Source organism: Colias philodice, chromosome 5 (genome assembly GCF_061535455.1).
Source record: "Colias philodice isolate Cphi_HAF_F1 chromosome 5, ilColPhil1 Martin Lab GWU primary, whole genome shotgun sequence".
Classification (NCBI taxonomy): domain Eukaryota; kingdom Metazoa; phylum Arthropoda; class Insecta; order Lepidoptera; family Pieridae; genus Colias; species Colias philodice.
In genome coordinates this window covers 2,774,351-2,794,944 of record NC_143090.1, presented here as the reverse complement: position 1 = coordinate 2,794,944, position 20,594 = coordinate 2,774,351, and the positions used below count along the sequence as shown (strand labels likewise).

The 20,594-nt window shown below is 34.8% G+C and overlaps 1 protein-coding gene across 8 annotated transcripts in view; it reads left to right on the top strand.

Annotated features, from left to right (window-relative positions):
* Positions 1-20,594, top strand: part of LOC149488327 (uncharacterized) — a 302,595-nt gene that overhangs the window by 260,314 nt on the left and 21,687 nt on the right. The window contains exons 5-6 of one of the 8 annotated variants that reach the window (XM_089694978.1): positions 14,405-14,572; positions 15,666-15,916. The exons of 2 other annotated variants lie outside the window; for them this stretch is intronic. In XM_089694978.1, coding sequence (XP_089551104.1) covers positions 14,405-14,572; positions 15,666-15,901 — 404 coding nt within the window. In that variant the 3' untranslated portion in view covers positions 15,902-15,916. Of the gene's footprint in view, positions 1-10,422; positions 10,671-11,940; positions 12,143-12,969; positions 13,348-13,702; positions 13,951-14,404; positions 14,573-15,665; positions 15,917-20,267; positions 20,516-20,594 lie in introns of those variants that run through there. 5 more of the 8 variants (XM_089695017.1, XM_089695021.1, XM_089695024.1 and 2 more) reach the window with 5 other exon arrangements.

Here is a 20,594-nt window from a genome sequence, read left to right as displayed (position 1 = left end):
ATTGTACTAGATTTCCTACATTGTTTTGTACAATAAAGTTTTATAAATAAATGTCCATAATCCACCACGCTGGCCAAATGTGGGTTGGCGGATGTCACATGTCGTCGATCTTTTGATTCTTCGACATGTCGGTTTCCTCACGATGTTTTCTCTCACCGTTCATCAACATGCGCAGATAAATTGAAAAAATATTTTTATTTATTACCTGCCAACCTGCACGCTCGCCTGGTCTCGAACCCCCGACTAAAAGATATGTAGGTAGGTAATATTATGAACTATGGGAGTGTTTTTGTGTGTGGAAAAGTAACTGGAGGATTTTTTTGGATCTTTCTTGTAGTGATACACATATTATTTTGTAAAGAAATTAATATTTATTTTCTCACCCACCTCTCAACCCTCAATAGTCTTAATTATTTAGAGAATAATAGTTCAATATTAAAATGTGTTACCTAATAGAAAAAAATGTGTCGTATTTCTTGCCTGTCATTGTTAATGACGAACAATTATTATAACAATAAAAAATAGATGTTTTAAAAATACATATTTAAATTAAATAACGTTTTTTATTGTATTGCTTCCTATGTATTTATTCAAACACATTGAAATTGTAATAGGACTCAATCATTAATATAATGTTCGAATTAGAGTAAGTAGCTTTTATGATAAAAAAACACAAATAAAATTCAACAAAAAAGTTAAAAAGATGTAAAGTACTTGTACCTTTTTGAAGAAAATTGATTAATAATCCTACTTTTAAAATATGCTATTGTTAGACGTGACTTTTGATTTAAATTTAAATATTTTGTCGATGAATAGTAATTGTCATTGTAGTTGTCATTATTTCATGTCTGAACATGCTTAGCTGTCGAATACTATAAAAAGCCGCATTTCCTTTGACTCGTAGCGTCCCGTCCGACTTCCGCCCGCCCTTCCGGCCTCCTCCACTCAAGCGACAGCCCAAGCCGAGGTTCGAGATCCCCGTCAAGGGGGGACGCCCTTGCGCATGTCGCTACCAGGGTGAACCTTCAGTTCACTCCCGTGTCCGCGTTAAAATGTAGAAGCCCTTCTGGCTAACATTGAGAAACACCACACAAAAAAAAAGACTCGTAGCGCATTCGTACTAATCGTGCCTAGGGGCTCGGATGTTGTTTATACGACGCTCGACCCAACTACCCTCACTTTGCTAATAGTCGTTGACTTTCTGCGATTTGTTATCAACTGCCTACATCAATTAGGTAGCTGTGTAGAATCGCAGTACATTCTTATTACATTCAAACTAATATTTAACCCGGCCTCGCGTGTTATTTCTTACACTATATTTAAATTTCATTGTTAATAATGATATAGAAACGTAGTTCTTAATATTATCAGTTAAAAGTAAATAGTAACATAACCATAAGTTATTTATATACTTATGTGATTTACTCTGAATTATCGTTAACTACATTTAATTTTCAGCTCGTTACATCACGTCGCGTCGAGGGAAGCCCCTCCTATGTTACAAGGGGTACACCTTTTGCGTGCACAGCGTTTACAAAAACAAAACTAGATGGGTCTGTTCTACCCATAGCTATAGGATGTGCCGGGCGTGCTTATATACCTTCAATGGTATGATTATACGGGCTAAAGATGCCCACTATCATGCTTAATAAAGACTTTGGTAGATCATGTGGGTTTTCTTTTAGTTACCTATAGTTTAGTGTGTTGGTTTAAGATAAATATTGCGATATTAATAAATGTAATATTTTTTCACAACATAAAATCGAAAGGAACATTACATGTTGTGTATTAAATGTATCAATGTACCTAATGTTAAGGTTTATAAGTATGTTAATATGAAAGATTATAATAATCCACAGAATGTAGTATGCTAAAGTTAACGAAGCAAGTGATTACTGTCAGTATAACTAAAAGTAATCTATCTTACTTCTAACTGGGTCTGACTTACTATGTGCACAATATACAGATACAATCAGTAGGGAAACTTCATACAACACGTTCGAAATGGCTCACGCACACAAGCAAGCATGTCTAAGGGTATTCTTATACCTGACATTTGTCATAATGCTCTTACGATTCTCGTAAACACGCTTGCTTGTGTGCGTGAGCCATTAAGAACATAACGTATGAAGTTTCCCTACTAGTTGTATCTGTATATTATGCTATGGGTCTTGTTATATTCAAACTCAAATACTTAAAAATGTTTAAAATCTATTTCAGATCAAATAAATTTTTCGGTTGAGGAAGTCAGATCGAAAAAGGGCAAGACAAACTTGAAAATCGGCAACTGCACATATTACAAGCGACCTCTGAAAGAAGGGAAGGCTCGATGGTGCTGCACCATCAACAAATACTGTAAAGCAACTGTGTATACCTCTAGAGGTGTCCATGACTGTCACAATCATGACGTCAGCAAGTGATGGCTAAATGTATGGGATGTAGGACGCGGATGAATAATTTACACCACAGTAAAAAGAGAGAAGTATGTTATTTTCGAAAAAAATCCCGCGTTTGTACGTATGCGGAGCGCTTGGCTAAAAATAGCTGGCGTAGTCAAAGAAAAACCCGCATAGTTACAAAAATTCTAAAAACTATATTTTTGGCTTCGGTATTGTAGGTCACGTCCCAAGTATTTTTTAAAGTGAAACTTTTATTACATCGTCTCAAACTTTTTGGTCTGTGTAGCGTATGTCGCGTGTATCGCGGCTGCCGAGTAGGTATACCTACTCGGCAGCCGACCGTCACGCGACATGCGCTACACAAAGCAGTGTTCGGAACCGTTCGAACAGTTTATCTCTCATTATATTTGTAAAAAGTTATTATTGTCATTTTACTCATTAGGTTAAGTACTTTCGATATCAGTTTTAAGTTTTTTATACCTGCAATAATTACGGAATAATATCCTGTGCACACTTAACGATTACATCCTGTATATACATATATGACAGGTATAGTTATTTATATGCTTTTTGACGTGATAACGTTTTTAAAATCGTTTCAGTCGGGTGACATGTTCAGAAACTTGTGTCACACCATTCTCAAGTGTTTACCTAAACACTTGAGAATATTTTTGTATGATCAGATGATGACATTGGGTGATAGCTGCTAATTGTATTTCTTTTTATTTGGTATCATGTGATCACAATGGGTCTTTATTACATAATAGTATTAAATTATTTCAGAATCGAGTGGTAAACGTAAAAAAGGCAAACCTACCCAGCTCCCATCGAAAAGGCTTCAAAAGGCTGAAGCAAAGCATATGCCTGTCTTTGTTGAATCTCAGTCGAGATGCCGACATTGTCATTATAATAAGAGTCGTACTCGATGTAGCACATGCAACATCAGCTTATGTTTAACAAAAGACAGGAACTGCTATATGCTTTTCCATGAAAATTAAACTTTGCAAGAAATCATAGATTCCTACAACTTTGAAACAATTTGAGTTTCGTTTTTATGAGAGAGAAGACTTGATTTAAGGTTTTTGTTGATGTTTAAAATTAAAATATATAATGTTAATTGTAGAACAAATTATGATGTTATGATGTTGTGATGTTAGCTATCTTGTCCTGCGAGGTTGCTGGTGTTTTACAAGTAACCCTGTATACCTTCAATGGTATGATTATACGGGCTAAAGATGCCCACTATCATGCTTAATAAAGACTTTGGTAGATCATGTGGGTTTTCTTTTAGTTACCTATAGTTTAGTGTGTTGGTTTAAGATAAATATTGCGATATTAATAAATGTAATATTTTTTCACAAGATAAATTCGAAAGGAACATTACATGTTGTGTATTAAATGTATTAATGTACCTCATGTTAAGGTTTATAAGTATGTTAATATGAAAGATTATAATAATCTACAGAATGTAGTATGCTAAAGTAAGTTAACGAAGCAAGTGATTACTGTCAGTATAACTAAAAGTAATCTATCTTACTTCTAACTGGGTCTGACTTACTATGTGCACAATATACAGATACAATCAGTAGGGAAACTTCATACAACACGTTCGAAATGGCTCACGCACACAAGCAAGCATGTCTAAGGGTATTCTCATAACTGACATTTGTCATAATACTCTTACGATTCTCGTAAACACGCTTGCTTGTGTGCGTGAGCCATATAGAACATAACGTATGAAGTTTCCCTACTGGTTGTATATCTGTATATTATGCTATGTGTCTTGTTATATTCAAACTCAAATACTTAAAAATGTTTAAAATCTATTTCAGATCAAACATATTTTTCGGTTGAGGAAGTTAGATCGAAAAGGGGCAAGACAAACTTGAAAATCGGCAACTGCACATATTACAAGCGACCTCAGAAGATAGAAGGGAAGGCTCGATGGAGCTGCACCACCAACAAATACTGTAAAGCAGCTGTGTATACCTCTAGAGGTGTTGTTGTAGCCATCAATGACTGTCACAATCATGACGTCAGCAAGTGATGGCTAAATGTATGGGATGTAGGACGCGGATGAATAATTTACACCATAGTAAAAAGAGAGAAGTATGTTATTTTCGAAAAAAATCGCGCGTTTGTACGTATGCGGAGCGCTTGGCTAAAACTAGCTTTCCGCCAGCGGCTCCGCCCGCGTAGTCAAAGAAAAACCCGCATAGTTACAAAAATTCTAAAAACTATATTTTTTTCTTCGGAATCTATTGTAGGTCACGTCCCAAGTAATTTTTTTTAATATTCAATGTAGAGTTTTGACTTTCCTACGATTTTAATATATGTACGTGCGAGGTTGATATCTTATATATAAGATATCAATGTGACAAGGGACAACCCTGCGCCTCGCGAGTTTAGGTACCGTGCGCTCCTAAACGCCGGGAGATGGCCTACTTCTCTCTTTTTACTGTGCTTACACCGTTCAATTGTGAAAATTAGTGAGATGAAACACAACAATGATATGTAAAAGTGCGTTAAACGAATTTAAATACTTTTAGCAGTTTTGCTAGCCATTAAATTTGAGGATAAAATTTGAGGATAAATGATTCAATTATTATACCGTATCCTTTTTGATCCCATCACTCCTTCCTACCTTAAGAATAACTTTTCATTTCTACACTGTGAAAACTACTCTCTCCGATCCGTTGACAGACTTATTTTGAGTATCCCATCTCGGCACACAAACTTCTATGCTGTTTCGTTTACTGCCTCTGCTGTTAGACTATGGAACTCCTTACCACTAAAGATAAGACTTGCTCCCTTTTTATCCTCTTTTAAAAACCTTGTTCGAAAACATTTTCTCTTATCTGCCTTTAATTCGGAATAGTAAATTTAGTGTATGTATGTACATTTAATTAGTATAGAATATATTACATACAGGGTGTAATGTGTGCACAGGCGATTATTCCGTAAATATTGCAGATATCAAAAAACTTTAAACCTAATGAGTAAAATGACAATAATAACTTTTAAAAAATAAAACGGGAAATATCCAAAAAAGTTACATTAAACACTCCCATACATTTAGTATGAGATATGACGACGCGTAGCATCACGCCGTAGCATCACGTCGTAGCATTACGTCTTAGCATCACGTTAAGCCGGGTCCAGGTCGGGTTTTTTCAAATGTCGTTTTTTTAGGTAAAAACGCCAGAACTATTTCTAAAAAGTATCAGGAACTGTAGAACTCAACTGCACGCGATAAGAACTCACATTTTTTTTTTGATCTGCTAAAAATGATCTGCTAAGTTCACTAACATACTGACGATCGGCTCGCGCTCAAGTTGGCTCGCGCGGTACGCGTACCCCAAGAGTGAACGCGTAGCTGCAGGTATGAACTAAGCGTTCCGGATACGCGTATACTGACTACGCGTACCAGGCTACGCGCAATCCGTACGCAGCTTCAGAGTTCCCTAATACGAAATTATTAAAATACTTTATCGTATCTTAATTCCGGGGCAAATCTATACTAATATTATAAAGCTGAAGAGTTTGTTTGTTTGAACGCGCTAATCTCCGAAACTACTGGTCCGATATGACAAAATTTTTCGGTGCTAGATAGCCCATTAATCGAGGAAGGCTTTATATCATTACGATAAGACCAATAGGAGCGGAGCACTGCGGGTAAAACCGCGGGGCATGGCTAATAAAAGGATAAAATTGTATCTGAATATTCAAACTGAAATTCTGAATTCTGATCTTAAAATTTCGTCAAAACCTAGAAATGTTTGGGAACTCTAGTCTTATTTTTTTATTTAAGTATTATTTTAATTATATTATATTGTTTCAAAAATGTGGTCCAATTATTGTTAAAAGATAATATATTGTTATTATTTTACTGTATTTAAATTTTCAAATTAAAGGTAAGATTTCTGAAGTTTTAGTATTTAAGTATAAAAAGGTATTAGAGTTAATTTAAATTGTGTCTCACAGCCCACAGGTTATATTATTATGAGTTAAGTAAGTTTTGAATTAGTATGCATTTATATATAAAAATAAATATTTAGCACATTATGTTGTATTTTTTATGTTATAGGTTTTTCTTGTATGTCTGTCAAAATATATTAAGCTATTGCATAGCTTCTATCGCGGGCCTTGAGCGTGGGGACCAAATCGAGAACTTCCGTAACGAAAAAACCTCACGCTCCCCACTCCGACGGACACGGAGGTGTAGCTTGAAGGCTTGCTATGCAATAGCTTTACCGCGGCAGTCCCCGAGTGCCTCACGTCTTTTTTATAACTTTTAATTTGAATTTTTTGAATAAATAACATTCTACACTAAAGTTTATTATTTATTGGACAGATGTTTCTTTCTATCATAATCATTCAATAATTATTTAATTCAATTGAAATAATCTAATTTCTTGCCGGTTCTTCTCCTACTGCTTTCCGAAACGGTGGTAAATGTAAAAAAATGTTATGACGATTCAAAAGTGCTTTTATAAGAAGTCTAATTGAATAAATAAATGTTTGAGTTTGAGTTTGAATACTATTAAAATCAAAACACGCACGCCGCACGGCTTAGGGGCCATCCATAAATTACGTCACACAAATTTCGGAACTTTTATACCCCTCCCCCTTCCTTGTCACAGGTTGTCACATTTTTGAATCCCCCTCCCTCCTTGCCTCCTACCCTCCTCCCTTGTTACATTATGTCACACCCTGCTGATACCCCTCCCCTCCTACTAACGTGTGACATAATTTATGGATGGCCCCTTACAACTAGGTATAGCAAAAAGTTTCGTTGCAACTTTTGGTCCTAATTCCGTGTCCCTTTTGCAACGCGCGATAAGGATCTTCGTTCCAAAATGATTTAAAATATTATCCATGCCAATTTATACTTATTATATATTTTTATCGGATTATTGGAGGAGGCTTATACCGCAAAAAGCGGTCCTTAATATATTTAATTGCATACTGTTTAATTTTACTAACACTTCATTTAATATTTAAAAATTGAATTGTAATAGAAATAAGAATAATGCAAATACTAACCATACTAACAAAAATAAATTATGTAATTAGATGTAAGTAAAGGAATAAATAAAGGCTATTATTATTATTATATATTTTTATCAAAATTTTTCAGCAGAACCAAAATTCATCATATCCAACCGAGGTAACGTCATAATGCTGCTTGATGGATATAAATACTCAGTAAAGAGGACAATTAAGTTAGGTGATAATGAACGAAAGAGTTGGTACTGCTCCACTCGCCATGCGAGGGGGTGCCGGGCTATATTGCACACCTTCGAAAATGTCATATATAGTATTAAGGGGAAACATAACCATGATCGAGTTGTTAATGATTAAATGTTCAAAATAGTTAGTTTTTTAATAAAAATGAAAAGGAGAATGACCACGGGTGGTATCGGTAAAATTTTAGTTGTGCCACGTATTCGTGATATTGTTAATTCCTATTTGTATTTTATAATGATCATATGTATCTATTAAGTCTTAATTATACCGGATAAATTGAAATAATAGTAAAAGTTTGTGTTTTGAATCATGTATGACCACGTATGGAATCGGTAAAATACTAGTTGTGTCACATATTTGTGATATTGTTAATTCCTATTTGTATTTATAATGAGCATATTTATCATTATTAAGTCGTAATTATACTGAGTAAATAGAAATAAAAGTAAAAGTTTTTGTTTTGACACATATATCTATCTCTCTTGCAAGCGTCCTGCGTCATCTGTCATTGTGTTCGACGCATTGTTCGACGTTATTTATTTTGAAATAATGTTTATTACGATTTACTTTTCACATTTGTCTTGTAAATTAAAATATTATATAATAAATAAATAATAAATGTAAAACTGAACGTTCATCGTTAGTTTAAACTCGATAAAGTATTTTTTTAAAGTGTTGAATAACACTATTGTTCTATTTTAATTGTCGCGAACTGCGGCTTATTTACATAAAAACTTTAATCGTTTCAAAAAGTACTAACATCAAGCTTTAAATTGAGCTATATTTCATCTTGACACAATAAGTTTGATTGTGATACCAAGTGCCATAGTAACTTGGGCAATCTCCTTTTCCAATTCTGTCTCTTTTATTTATAATTTTAATAATCATAACAATAACGAGATAAAAATAGTTATTAAAAATCTTAACATTGTTATATTCAGACAATGATTTTGTGAAACAATTACTTAGATTTTTCTCGTTCATCTCTTTTTAAAGACTTAAAAGTTAAAGTCTTTATATATACCTAACCTATCTATTCTATGTTACATTTAAAGCCCACAGGTCACAGTCACACAGGTTGCCTGGAAGAGATCACTTCTAAGTGATAAGGCCTCTTTTTTTTTTTTTTACGTTGGGAAATGCATTTACGCATCCCCCTCTGCAGTTTTCCTGCGTGAGGGGGTATGTGGGACTCGCGAAAGCCATACCCACTAAAACCCAACGGTGGCCACCGATCACCTTCGGCGGCAGGGGTTAACAGCCAGGCCTTGTACCCCCACCGCCTAAGTGATAAGGCCGCCTAATAAACTATACTTTTCTTCCTTTGCTTTGTATAAATTAGCAATAAGTTTCTCATGTATTGTTTTATTAAAGAGTAAAAAATAAATAAATAATTCTTTCAGGCTATCAATACGTAACGAAGGAAAACGGCCGTAGGCTGCTGGTGATCAACGGTGAAGCTTTCACAGTCCATCGTATGATAAATCTCCCAAATGGCGTGGTAAAAACTCGATGGTTCTGTAGAAAACGATACAATGGCTGCAGGGCGTATTTGAATACAATAAATGATGAGATTTGGGATTTGAGCACTATACAGCATAATCATTAAAATAACTATTTCGTTGTTACGAGATTGAAGAAATATGTTAAATTAATTTGACGATAATAAAAGAAGGATTGAAGATAAATTTGTGTCTTTTTGAGGTTTTACAAGATTTGCAAATAATTAAATTCATACCGCACTTAATAGCATCGTGTAATTGTTATAAACTACTAGAGGTCCGCCCCGGCTTCGCCCGTGGTACATATTTCGCAATAAAAGTTAGCCTATGTCCTTTCTCGGGTATCACAATATCTCCATACCAAATTTCATGCAAATTGGTTCAGTAGTTTAGGCGTGATTGAGTAACAGACAGACAGACAGAGTTACTTTCGCATTTATAATATTAGTATGAATAAGTGGAGTCGTCTATGTACTAACGTAATTATATCGCGTTTCAGACATAAAAATTATAACAAAAAATAACGGTCGCAAATTGCTCATGTTGGGCGGTCATGGGTTCACAGTAAACTGGGTGAAGGAGATCAGTCCGGACGTTATAAGGACCAGGTGGTTCTGTAGAAGACGACACTGGGGATGCAAGGCGTATCTTTACACCATCAACGATGTAGCATACAATATGATTACCGCTGTACACCACAATCACTAGGACTATCATGCAAAAAAAGTCTTGAAACTTCGGGATAAATAATATAATATAAATAATAATATTATAATATGTAATTTCAAAATGCCTTTGCCTTTAATTTATATACTCCTAACTTTAAACACTTAAAAATATGACGCTAATAAAAACTTTATTCGTCATTAAAAAAAAATTAGTTGCAACACGGTTTTCAGTGGTCCCTCTCTGTAGTGATTGGAGCGGCAGTACGTTCGTAAATATATTACAGCTAATTTGAATAATTAAAGACATACATAAACAGATATTAAACAGAATAGTCCCAAACTGATCCCTGGGGCACACCTGCCCCCCTAGTCAAGTGGCTTTCTGTTAGCGTAGCGTTCAATAGAATAACAGAAAGCCATTTGACTAGGGGGGCTGATAGGCTTGGAAAAGATCGCGATGAGTATCCACCAACAGCTACCTTTTAACTCCGACTATTTAGATACGAGGATATCAGCATGTCACTGAAAGTTACTCTTATACCATATAAAAGAAGCTTATACCATATATATATATGAAGTTTGTAACACTTATATTATTTCCAGAGGCCAAATTCATACAATCAACTTACGGTAGTAGACTGCTGGTGTTGGAAGGCTTCAAGTTCTCCATCCATAGGCGAATAAACACGAAGACTCGCTGGCGATGTTCTACGCACCATCGCAAGCGGTGCAATGCTGTAATTCACACAATTGATGACGTCATCGTTAAATGTAACAACACGCACACACACCCGCAGACTGTGACGTATTTACAAGGGCAGTGGTTTAACATATGATGAAAAATATGACATACATAAACGATCAATTTCAAATTCAAAAATCGTTTTTTACGGCCGGCCGCGGCGGTCTAATGATAAAATATATAGCCAAATGAAATGTTTTTTTTATTGTATTCCTCAAGCTGAATTCCTAGTGAATATATATTTATTTTCATATTTAGCTTTGTATTATAATTATTTTGACTAATATGTACCTACTAATATGACACATAGCAAACTACTGATCCCTGGGGTACACCTAATAGGTTTGAAAAAGGTTACGATGAGTGTCCAACAATTTAACCTTTGAACGCCGACTATTTAGATACGAGGATATCAGCAAGTTACTGTAAGTTACCTTTATACCAAATGCAAAGTAAGGAAGTCTGTAAATATAGACATTGTGATTCACGGTATCGAACGCTTTACTTTTATCAGTATATATTAGAGTCTACCGAATCAGTCAAAGAGGTCGCAAATGAGGTAAGATTCGTTATCGTGGATTGAGCTTTTTGGAAACCAAACTGTTGAATTGATATCAATTGTTTTAATGTGCTACATAATTTTTGGTCTTATTAATATCTCAAAATTTGTAACACTACTATTATTTCCAGGGGCCTCATTCATACAATCAATTTACGGCGGTAGACTGCTGGTGTTGGAAGGCTTCAAGTTCTCCATCCACAGGCGAACAAACACGAAGACTCGATGGCAGTGTTCCACACACCATCACAAGCGGTGCAATGCTGTAATTCACACAATTGATGACGTCATCGTTAAATGTAACAACACGCACACTCACCCACAGACTATGATGTATGTAGATGGGCAGTGGTTAAACATTTGATGAAAAGTATGACATACATAAAGGATCAAAACGGGTCAAGAAAATTTTGTCGTGGCGCTCATTATTTATTCGTTGAATTCCTTTTTTGACGGTGGTCTAATGATAAAATATACATAGCCAAATGAATTGATTTTTTTTATTGTATTCATCAAGCTGAATTCCTAGTGAATATATATTTATTTTCATATTTAGCTTTCTAGTATAATTATTTTGACTAATACTAATATGGACACATAGTAAACTACTGATCCCTGGGGTACACTAATGTACTGTTTAAACTGTTGAAGTGATATCAATTGTTTTAATGTGTCATTTCATTTTTGGTCTATTAATGGTCAGCGGACAGGCAGTAGAAACTGACCGTAGTAAACTAAAACAACTAACTAACTGTAGGATAGTCAGTCGCAGCATTTGACACATTATTGTTGTACATTGTAACACTAATATTATTTCCAGGGGCCATATTCATACAATCAGTTTACGGTCGTAGAATGCTGGTGTTGCAAGGCTTCAAGTTCTCCATCCACAAGCGATTAAACACAAAGACTCGCTGGCGGTGTTCTACGCACCATCACAAGCGCTGCAATGCTGTAATTCACACAATTGATGACGTCATCGTTAAATGTAACAACACGCACACACACACCCAGACTATGATGTATGTAGATGGGCAGTGGTTAAACATTTGATGAAAAATATGACATACATAAAGGATCAAAACGGGTCAATAAAATTTTGTCGCATGATGTTTGATGCGCATGTCCGCGTGGCTAGCAGAACACCAATAACACTTTCCTTTGTTTATTCGTTGATTTCGTTTTTTGACGGCTTTCTGATGATAAAATTATAGCCAAATGAATTGTTATTTTTTATTGCATTCCTGAAGCTGAATCCCTAGTATATATAATATATATATACATATAAATATATTATATATATATGAAAATTAAATTATATTATATATATTATAAGTATTTTTTTAATTTTCATATTTAGCTTTCTATTATTATTATTCTGACAAATACCAATATGAGGCACAAAAAGTAAAATACTATAAATCGAAAGAAAAAAATCACGATCTAAGGTTACCCAGTGAATCACTCAATAACCAACCTAGTAATTTCTTATACTACTGTTCTAAATTATCCGCTCGTCCCGGCTCCATTTGGGTTGATCCGGGATAGTGATAAAATAAAATATAGCCTTTGATTCTCACAGACCGTAGCTAACGTGGCTTTCTATTAGTAAAGAATTTTTATTGTTTATTGAGCTTTTTGGAAACCAAACTATTGAAGTGACATTAATCGATTTAATGTGCCATATATATTTTTGGTCTCATTAATATCTCAAACAATTTGCCGTGGACAGGCAGTAGAAACTGACCGTAGTAAACTAAAACAACTAACTAACTACTAACTGTAGGATAGTCAGTCACAGCATTTGACATATTATTGTTGTACATTGTAACACTACTATTATTTCCAGGGGCCACTTTCATACAATCAGTTTACGGTGGTAGACTGCTGGTGTTGGAAGGCTTCAAGTTCTCCGTCCACAGGCGATCAAACACGAAGATTCGCTGGCAGTGTTCTACGCACCATCGGAAGCGGTGCACGGCGACAATATACACAGTTGATGACGTCATCGTTAAATGTAACAACACGCACACACACCCACCAAATGTGATGCATGTAGATGGGCAGTGGTTAAAAATGTGAAAAATATGACATACATAAAGGATCAAAACGGATCGAGAAAAATTTGCCGTGGCGCACATTTCCGCGTGGCTGGCAGAAGACAAATCATAGTTTCCTTTGTTTTTTCGCTGATTTAATGATGAAATATACTGCCAAATAAATTGTATTTTTTATTACATTCCTGAATCTGAAGTCCTAGTTAATATACAGGGTGACTGGTAATTCGACGTGATCCTTCAAAGGGGTTATACTAGAGGTCATTTGCAACAAATTAGGTCCAGTTAACCAGCGGTCAAAAATGGATGGTTATTGAGCTATGACGGACTTTGATATGAAAATTTTCTGCCTTTTTACCAAAAACAATCAATTACGAAAAAACTACTACACTGTTAACATTCAATTGATATTTTTTTGAAAGCCGAAGAATGAGCGATCAGTTTAAAAAAAAATACTGCTCTATAGTCAGACACAAATGTTGACATTGGACGTAATATTGTTGTACATATAATTATTATTTCCAGGGGCCACATTCATACAATCAGTTTACGGTGGTAGACTGCTGGTGTTGCAAGGCTTCAAGTTCTCCTTCCACAGGCGATTAAACATGAAGACTCTCTGGAAATGTTCCACGCACCATCACAAGCGGTGCAAGGCTGTAATTCACACAATTGATGACGTCATCGTTAAATGTAACAACACGCACACTCACCCACAGACTATGATGTATGAAGATGGGCAGTGGTTAAACATTTGATGAAAAATATGACATACATAAAGGATCAGAACGGGTCAAGAAAATTTTGTCGCGGCGCACATTATTTATTCGTTGAATTCGTTTTTGACGGTGGTCTAATGATAAAATATACATAGCCAAATGAATTGATTTTTTTTATTGTATTCCTCATGCTGAATTCCTATTGAATATATATTTATTTTCATATTTAGCTTTCTAGTATAATTATTTTGACTAATACTAATATGGACACATAGTAAACTACTGATCCCTGGGGTACACTAATGTACTGTTGAAACTGTTGAAGTGATATCAATTGTTTTAATGTGCCATTTCATTTTTGGTCTTATTAATGGTCATCGGACAGGCAGTAGAAACTGACCGTAGTAAACTAAAACAACTAACTAACTACTAACTGTAGGATAGTCAGTCACAGATGTTGGCATTAACATATTATTGTTGTACATTATAACACTACTATTGTTTCCAGAGGCCACATTCATACAATCAGTTCACGGTGGTAGACTGCTGGTGTTGCAAGGCTTCAAGTTCTCCATCCACAAGCGATTCAACATAAAGACTCGCTGGTGGTGTTCTACGCACCATCACAAGCGGTGCAATGCTGTAATTCACACAATTGATGACGTCATCGTTAAATGTAAGAACACGCACACACACCCACCAAATGTGAAGTATGTAGATGGGCAGTGGTTAAAAAAGTGATGAAAAATATGACATACATAAAGGATCAAAACGGATCGAGAAAAATTTGCCGTGGCGCACATTTCCGCGTGGCTGGCAGAAGTCAAATCATAGTTTCCTTTGTTTTTTCGCTGATATAATGATGAAATATACTGCCAAATTAATTGTATTTTTTATTACATTCCTGAAGCTGAATTCGTAGTTAATATATATAATATTTATTTCATATTTAGTTTTGTATTTGTTATTATTCTGACTTATACCAATATGACACAAATAGAAAACTATTGGGAATATTGAAAAAATAACGGTCAAAGGTCATTCAGTCAGAGTATATCACTCAATAATCAACCTAGAATCTTCTTATATACTGTTCTAAATTATATTACTTTATCAACTCGTCCCGGCTCCACTCGGGTTGATCCGTGATAATAATAAAATAAAATATATATTTATATATTTATTTAGGACAACTTTCAAAACAGACACATAAATGATAACTATGTTATTAATAGTGATACAATAATAAATTTTTTTTTTCTTGCCCCCCCAAAATATAAAAACTGTATATTAAACAGAATTGGTTCCAAGACTGATCCCTGGGACACACCTGGTAGGTTTGGAAAAGGTTGATACGAGTATCCATCAAAAACTACCTTTGAACCCCGACTGTTTATATACGAGGAATACCATTTCAGCAAGTTACTCGTTATACCAAAGGAAGAAAGTTTGTATATAAGGGCATTGTGGTCCACGGTATCGAACGCTTTACTTATATCAGTATATACCAACATTACAGTGTCAATAGGGATATTGGAGGCTACCAAATTAATCAAAAAGGTCGCAAAAGAGGAATTTGTTGTTGTGGATTGAGCTTTGTGGAAACCAAACTGTTGGGAAGATATCTATTGTTTAATGTGCCACGTAATCTTTGGTCTTATTAATATCTCGATTTACCGAAGACAGTCAGTATAGAAACTGGCCTATAGTCAGACACAAATGTTGACATTTGACGTAATATTGTTGTATATTATAATTATTATTTCCAGGGGCCACATTCATACAATCAGTTCACGGTTGTAGACTGCTGGTGTTGGAAGGCTACAAGTTCAACATCCACAGGCGAACAAACATGAAGACTCGTTGGCAGTGTTCCTCACACTATCACAAGCGGTGCACGGCGGTTATTTACACAGTTGAGGACGTCATCGTTAAATGTAACAACACGCACACACACCCACCAACTATGGTAAATGTAGATGGGCAGTGGTTTCACATGGGATGAAAAATATGACAAACATTTTTATATGTTTTATAACATTAATAAAATAAAATAAAGTTAATTTGGCTCAACAAATCCCAGATAAAATTTGTAGGTATATTAATTTTTTTACCTCATAAGTTTAAACAATGAACCCCTATGCCAGGTTAAACCTTTGTTATAGAGGTCATTCAACCGTCCATAATACATGAGATATTTATATTATGTACTTTACAATTCGCATGCAATATATATATATATGCAGGTTAAAATATTAAAAAATAACTTTAACGTTTTGTATACCTACAAAATATAATTATAATAATATCTCTTATCTCAACAGATGGCTCCTTTAGGCGCTTACAATCAAAAGAGTAGAAGAAAATCGATTGCTGGGATGGGATTACGGGTGTCCGAGAGGCTAGGCGTTGCCACGGTACTGCGAAAGATGCTGGTTCGAATCCCACCTTGTGATCGATTTTTTTCTATTCTTTAAAAATTCACTGAGTGTTGAATTATATTTCATTTTTACCAAAATATTTACATGCTTAATAAATTTTTATTGTACAAAAAATGATAACGTTAATAAAATATTTTTCATCGATAAATATATGCTCCTTGTAAAACTAAACTTGTTTTGTGTTAATTGTTTAGTATCAATCACCTTAAAAAACTAGTGGAATTATCTATTAACTCAGCATATTGCCTTTTAGAAATGAAACTTATAGTCAAAGAGAACGGTAGTAAACTACTCATGTTGGGTGATGATGGATTCACAGTACACTGGGCGAAGAAGATGGGTGACGACTGTGTTAAAACCAGGTGGTTTTGTAGGAAACGACACTCGGGCTGCAAGGCGTATCTCTACACCATCAACAATGTACCATTCGATTTGAGAACAGTAAAACACAATCACTAGAACACACTAAAATTGATGTACCGCACATGTGTAGCCGATGGCGACCACTCGCTATAGATATTTCTGCGACAAAATATAAAAAAGAGCATGCTGAGCACACGTGCCAGAAGCGAAACTTATTTGACATGATTCAAAGATACCAAAATCGTCGCCTTACTACATGACGCGCGCCGGTATTGCCATGACGCGACCTTGAATTTTACTTTTGACGGCGCCTAAAGTTTCACTTCAAAAAGTCGATCAAACAGACACACTGGCATTGTTCCACGCACTATCGGAAGCTCAAGGCGATAATTCAAACAGTTGATGACGTCATAGTCAAATGTAAGCGCACGTGGTTTGGTGTACGATATATTCTATGGTATATCTTTTATTATATGAATTGCAGTAAGATATATGAACTTAGTAGGACAAATATACTTAAAAGGAAAGATGAGACAATACCTCAGCTAGCTTGCATGTGCGCTATGACAATAATTTCTCACGTCTATAACATTTATATCCATTTCTCTATCGCAAGGCATGGCAACATGGCATCAAATACTGGTCGACGTCTTATGTCAAAAGAAGAGATAAATGACGTTAACAAACAATCGAAATAATTTTGTCCACAAAACCTGACATGCACGTAAAATGTTATCGAATAAGGGCTGATTTTTCAATCCTTGGTTAAAACATATTCAAATAACATATTAAACTACCATTTCAAAAATGTATTCTAATTGTCCCTATATGACAGTTTACAGGTGACATTTTAAAATGTTTGTGTAATACTTTATCGGACGGATAAATTTTAAACAAGGATTGAAAAATCTGCTCTTAATCACAATCATTGACACAGTATTTTGTTTTTACTGAATGTGAAAAAATATCATTTTTGTTTTAATTCCAATAAAATAGAAAAATATTATGTGAGGGTAATTTTTAACTAGGTAACTTATGATCTTTTGGTTGTTAGAAATAAATTGATTAATAATAAATATCTAATTTTGTCTGTGGCAATTCCTATGCCGTAAGTGTCAAAAATTTAATGAACTAAACCGGTTTTGCAACATCAGTTTGTCTATGTATTGATCATGGCGCGCATGTTATGAAAGTTTGCATATACAGGGTGTACCAAAAAGTAGTGATGAACGGAAGCTGAGAGGTAGAGGACCTAGAGGGCTATCCGAATCACCCCCATGTATGTTATGCGATTTTTCGTATTTTCGGAGTTATTACGTTTTTTTCAATTTTTCACCTATCGCCGAGTACGATGATATTTTCACTCATGCTGACGTCAATGATTGCGGAAGATGCTTGATTTTTTTTTGTGTGCTAAGCTGAAAGATAGGCCAATTTAATATGGTAACATTTACTATCGTTAGATCTTTGAATGGAATAAAAAAAAGAATTAAATGGCAAGAAAGATAAAATTACCCAGTATGTTCACCACTTCAAGGGCCCGTAAAAAAATAAAATCACATAAAAAAAGTATTCCGTTTGACTTTTAAAAACTTGCTCTATCTATCAGATAGCTACCCTAAAAATTTCATTTAATTATTGAGAAGGCTTCAATCGAAAAATTTAAATCTAAATGTGGTAAGTGAAAAAATTGAATTAACATGATGATCATTAAAACCAATAAATAGGTGTTTAATTACCAGAAATTTTTAAAATAACCCCGCTGTTGCTCAATGCAAGTGCGACATCACCGTAAAAAGTTGTCTTTTAAATGTCTGAATACCCTTTTATCATTTTTAATGGTTTCTTCTGCTACTATGAATTTCCGGGTTATTTCGTCCAAATTGTGGCAGTCTCTCGTCTTTGTAGTATCCCCACGGAAAAAAATCAATAGGGTTTAGGTCGAGGGACCGTGGAGGCCAGGCTTTAAGGCAGGCGTCACCGGCGCATGCGCAGGCTGCAACGACCAATCCATCTTTCAGGGTATCTTTGCCCTTTAGCCTGGCCTGCACGGTCCCCGGACATAAACCCTATTGATTTTTTTCCGTGGGGATACTACAAAGACGAGAGACTGCCACAATTTGGACGAAATAACCCGGAAATTCATAGTAGCAGAAGAAACCATTAAAAATGATAAAAGGGTATTCAGACATTTAAAAGACAACTTTTTACGGTGATGTCGCACTTGCATTGAGCAACAGCGGGGTTATTTTAAAAATTTCTGGTAATTAAACACCTATTTATTGGTTTTAATGATCATCATGTTAATTCAATTTTTGCACTTACCACATTTAGATTTAAATTTTTCGATTGAAGCCTTCTCAATAATTAAATGAAATTTTCAGGGTAGCTATCTGATAGATAGAGCAAGTTTTTAAAAGTCAAACGGAAAACTTTTTTTATGTGATTTTATTTTTTTACGGGCCCTTGAAGTGGTGAACATACTGGGTAATTTTATCTTTCTTGCCATTTAATTCTTTTTTTTATTCCATTCAAAGATCTAACGTTAGTAAATGTTACCATACTGAATTGGCCTATCTTTCAGCTTAGCACACAAAAAAAAATCAACAATCTTCCGCAATCATTGGCGTCAGCATGAGTGAAAATATCATCGTACTCGGCGATAGGTGAAAAATTGAAAAAAAACGTCATAACTCCGAAAATACGAAAAATCGCATAACATACATGGGGGTGATTCGGATAGCCCTCTAGGTCCTCTACCTCTCAGCTTCCGTTCATCACTACTTTTTGGTACACCCTGTATACATAATATATTGTTCACGAAAACTATTTATTAATTTAAACAGCTCATTCTCGAAATTTAAAAATTACAATTAATTAAGATCGTATAAAAACCGATGGATCAATATCATTATCCATTTCTGAACGAAAGCGACTGACGGGGCCGCCATATTGGCAATTTGAAGGATGACATTAGGTTTTTGACATTAGAGAGACGTTGTAGGTAACGGGAAGTGATGTCATAGTTCTCTTTTAGTTATTTTCAAAAAATCTATGTGTGATTTGGAATAAAAGTTGTGAACGTGTGAAAATGGTTTTGTTGGAGTTCTCTGGATGGTTCTCTTCATTTGTGTCCCTTGCGTGAGATAAATCGCGTATGCTAAGTCCTACAGATCACAATCATTATACTTATTCATGTTACAGGTCATTGTATAGATAAATAATTGTTCTTATAAATTGTATATATAATATATTAAACAAAGTAATGTATATCGATTTTTATTGGGAGTTAAGTTATTTACAAAAACTTTTCTTCTAAATCTTAATTTTCGTTCGCTATCTATGCTTGATGTTCAAAAACCTACCCGTTGCACAGTATACTGGATAAAGACTGCAAGCTTTTACAGGATTCATAAATTGTATGTTTTTATTACATTATGATTTTAATATATTAAACACAAATATTCACTTTTACTTACTAATACTTTACTTTACTTACTACTATTTACTTACTACTACTACTTTTACTTACTACTATTTACTTACTAATACTTCTAAATGTTGTAGTATGTACATACATAACATCTGCCAAAGGAGTTCGTCTGCTAGTCGTAGGAGGATATAAGTTCTGTATACACAAACGCAGAGGCCTGCGCATGCGTTGGCAGTGCGCAACTCATCATAAGAAGAAGTGCAAAGCTGCAGTACACACCATTGACGATTTCGTTGTTAAATCTAATACAGAGCATTGTCATGCACCCAATGTTATGTACATGAATGGCGAATGGTTTCATATTTGATTAAATTAGAAGAATTTATGTTGTGTGTTATTTTGGCAACCTTTTAGAACTATAATGCTGGTTTGTATATGATAGAATAATGTTGATAGATGAT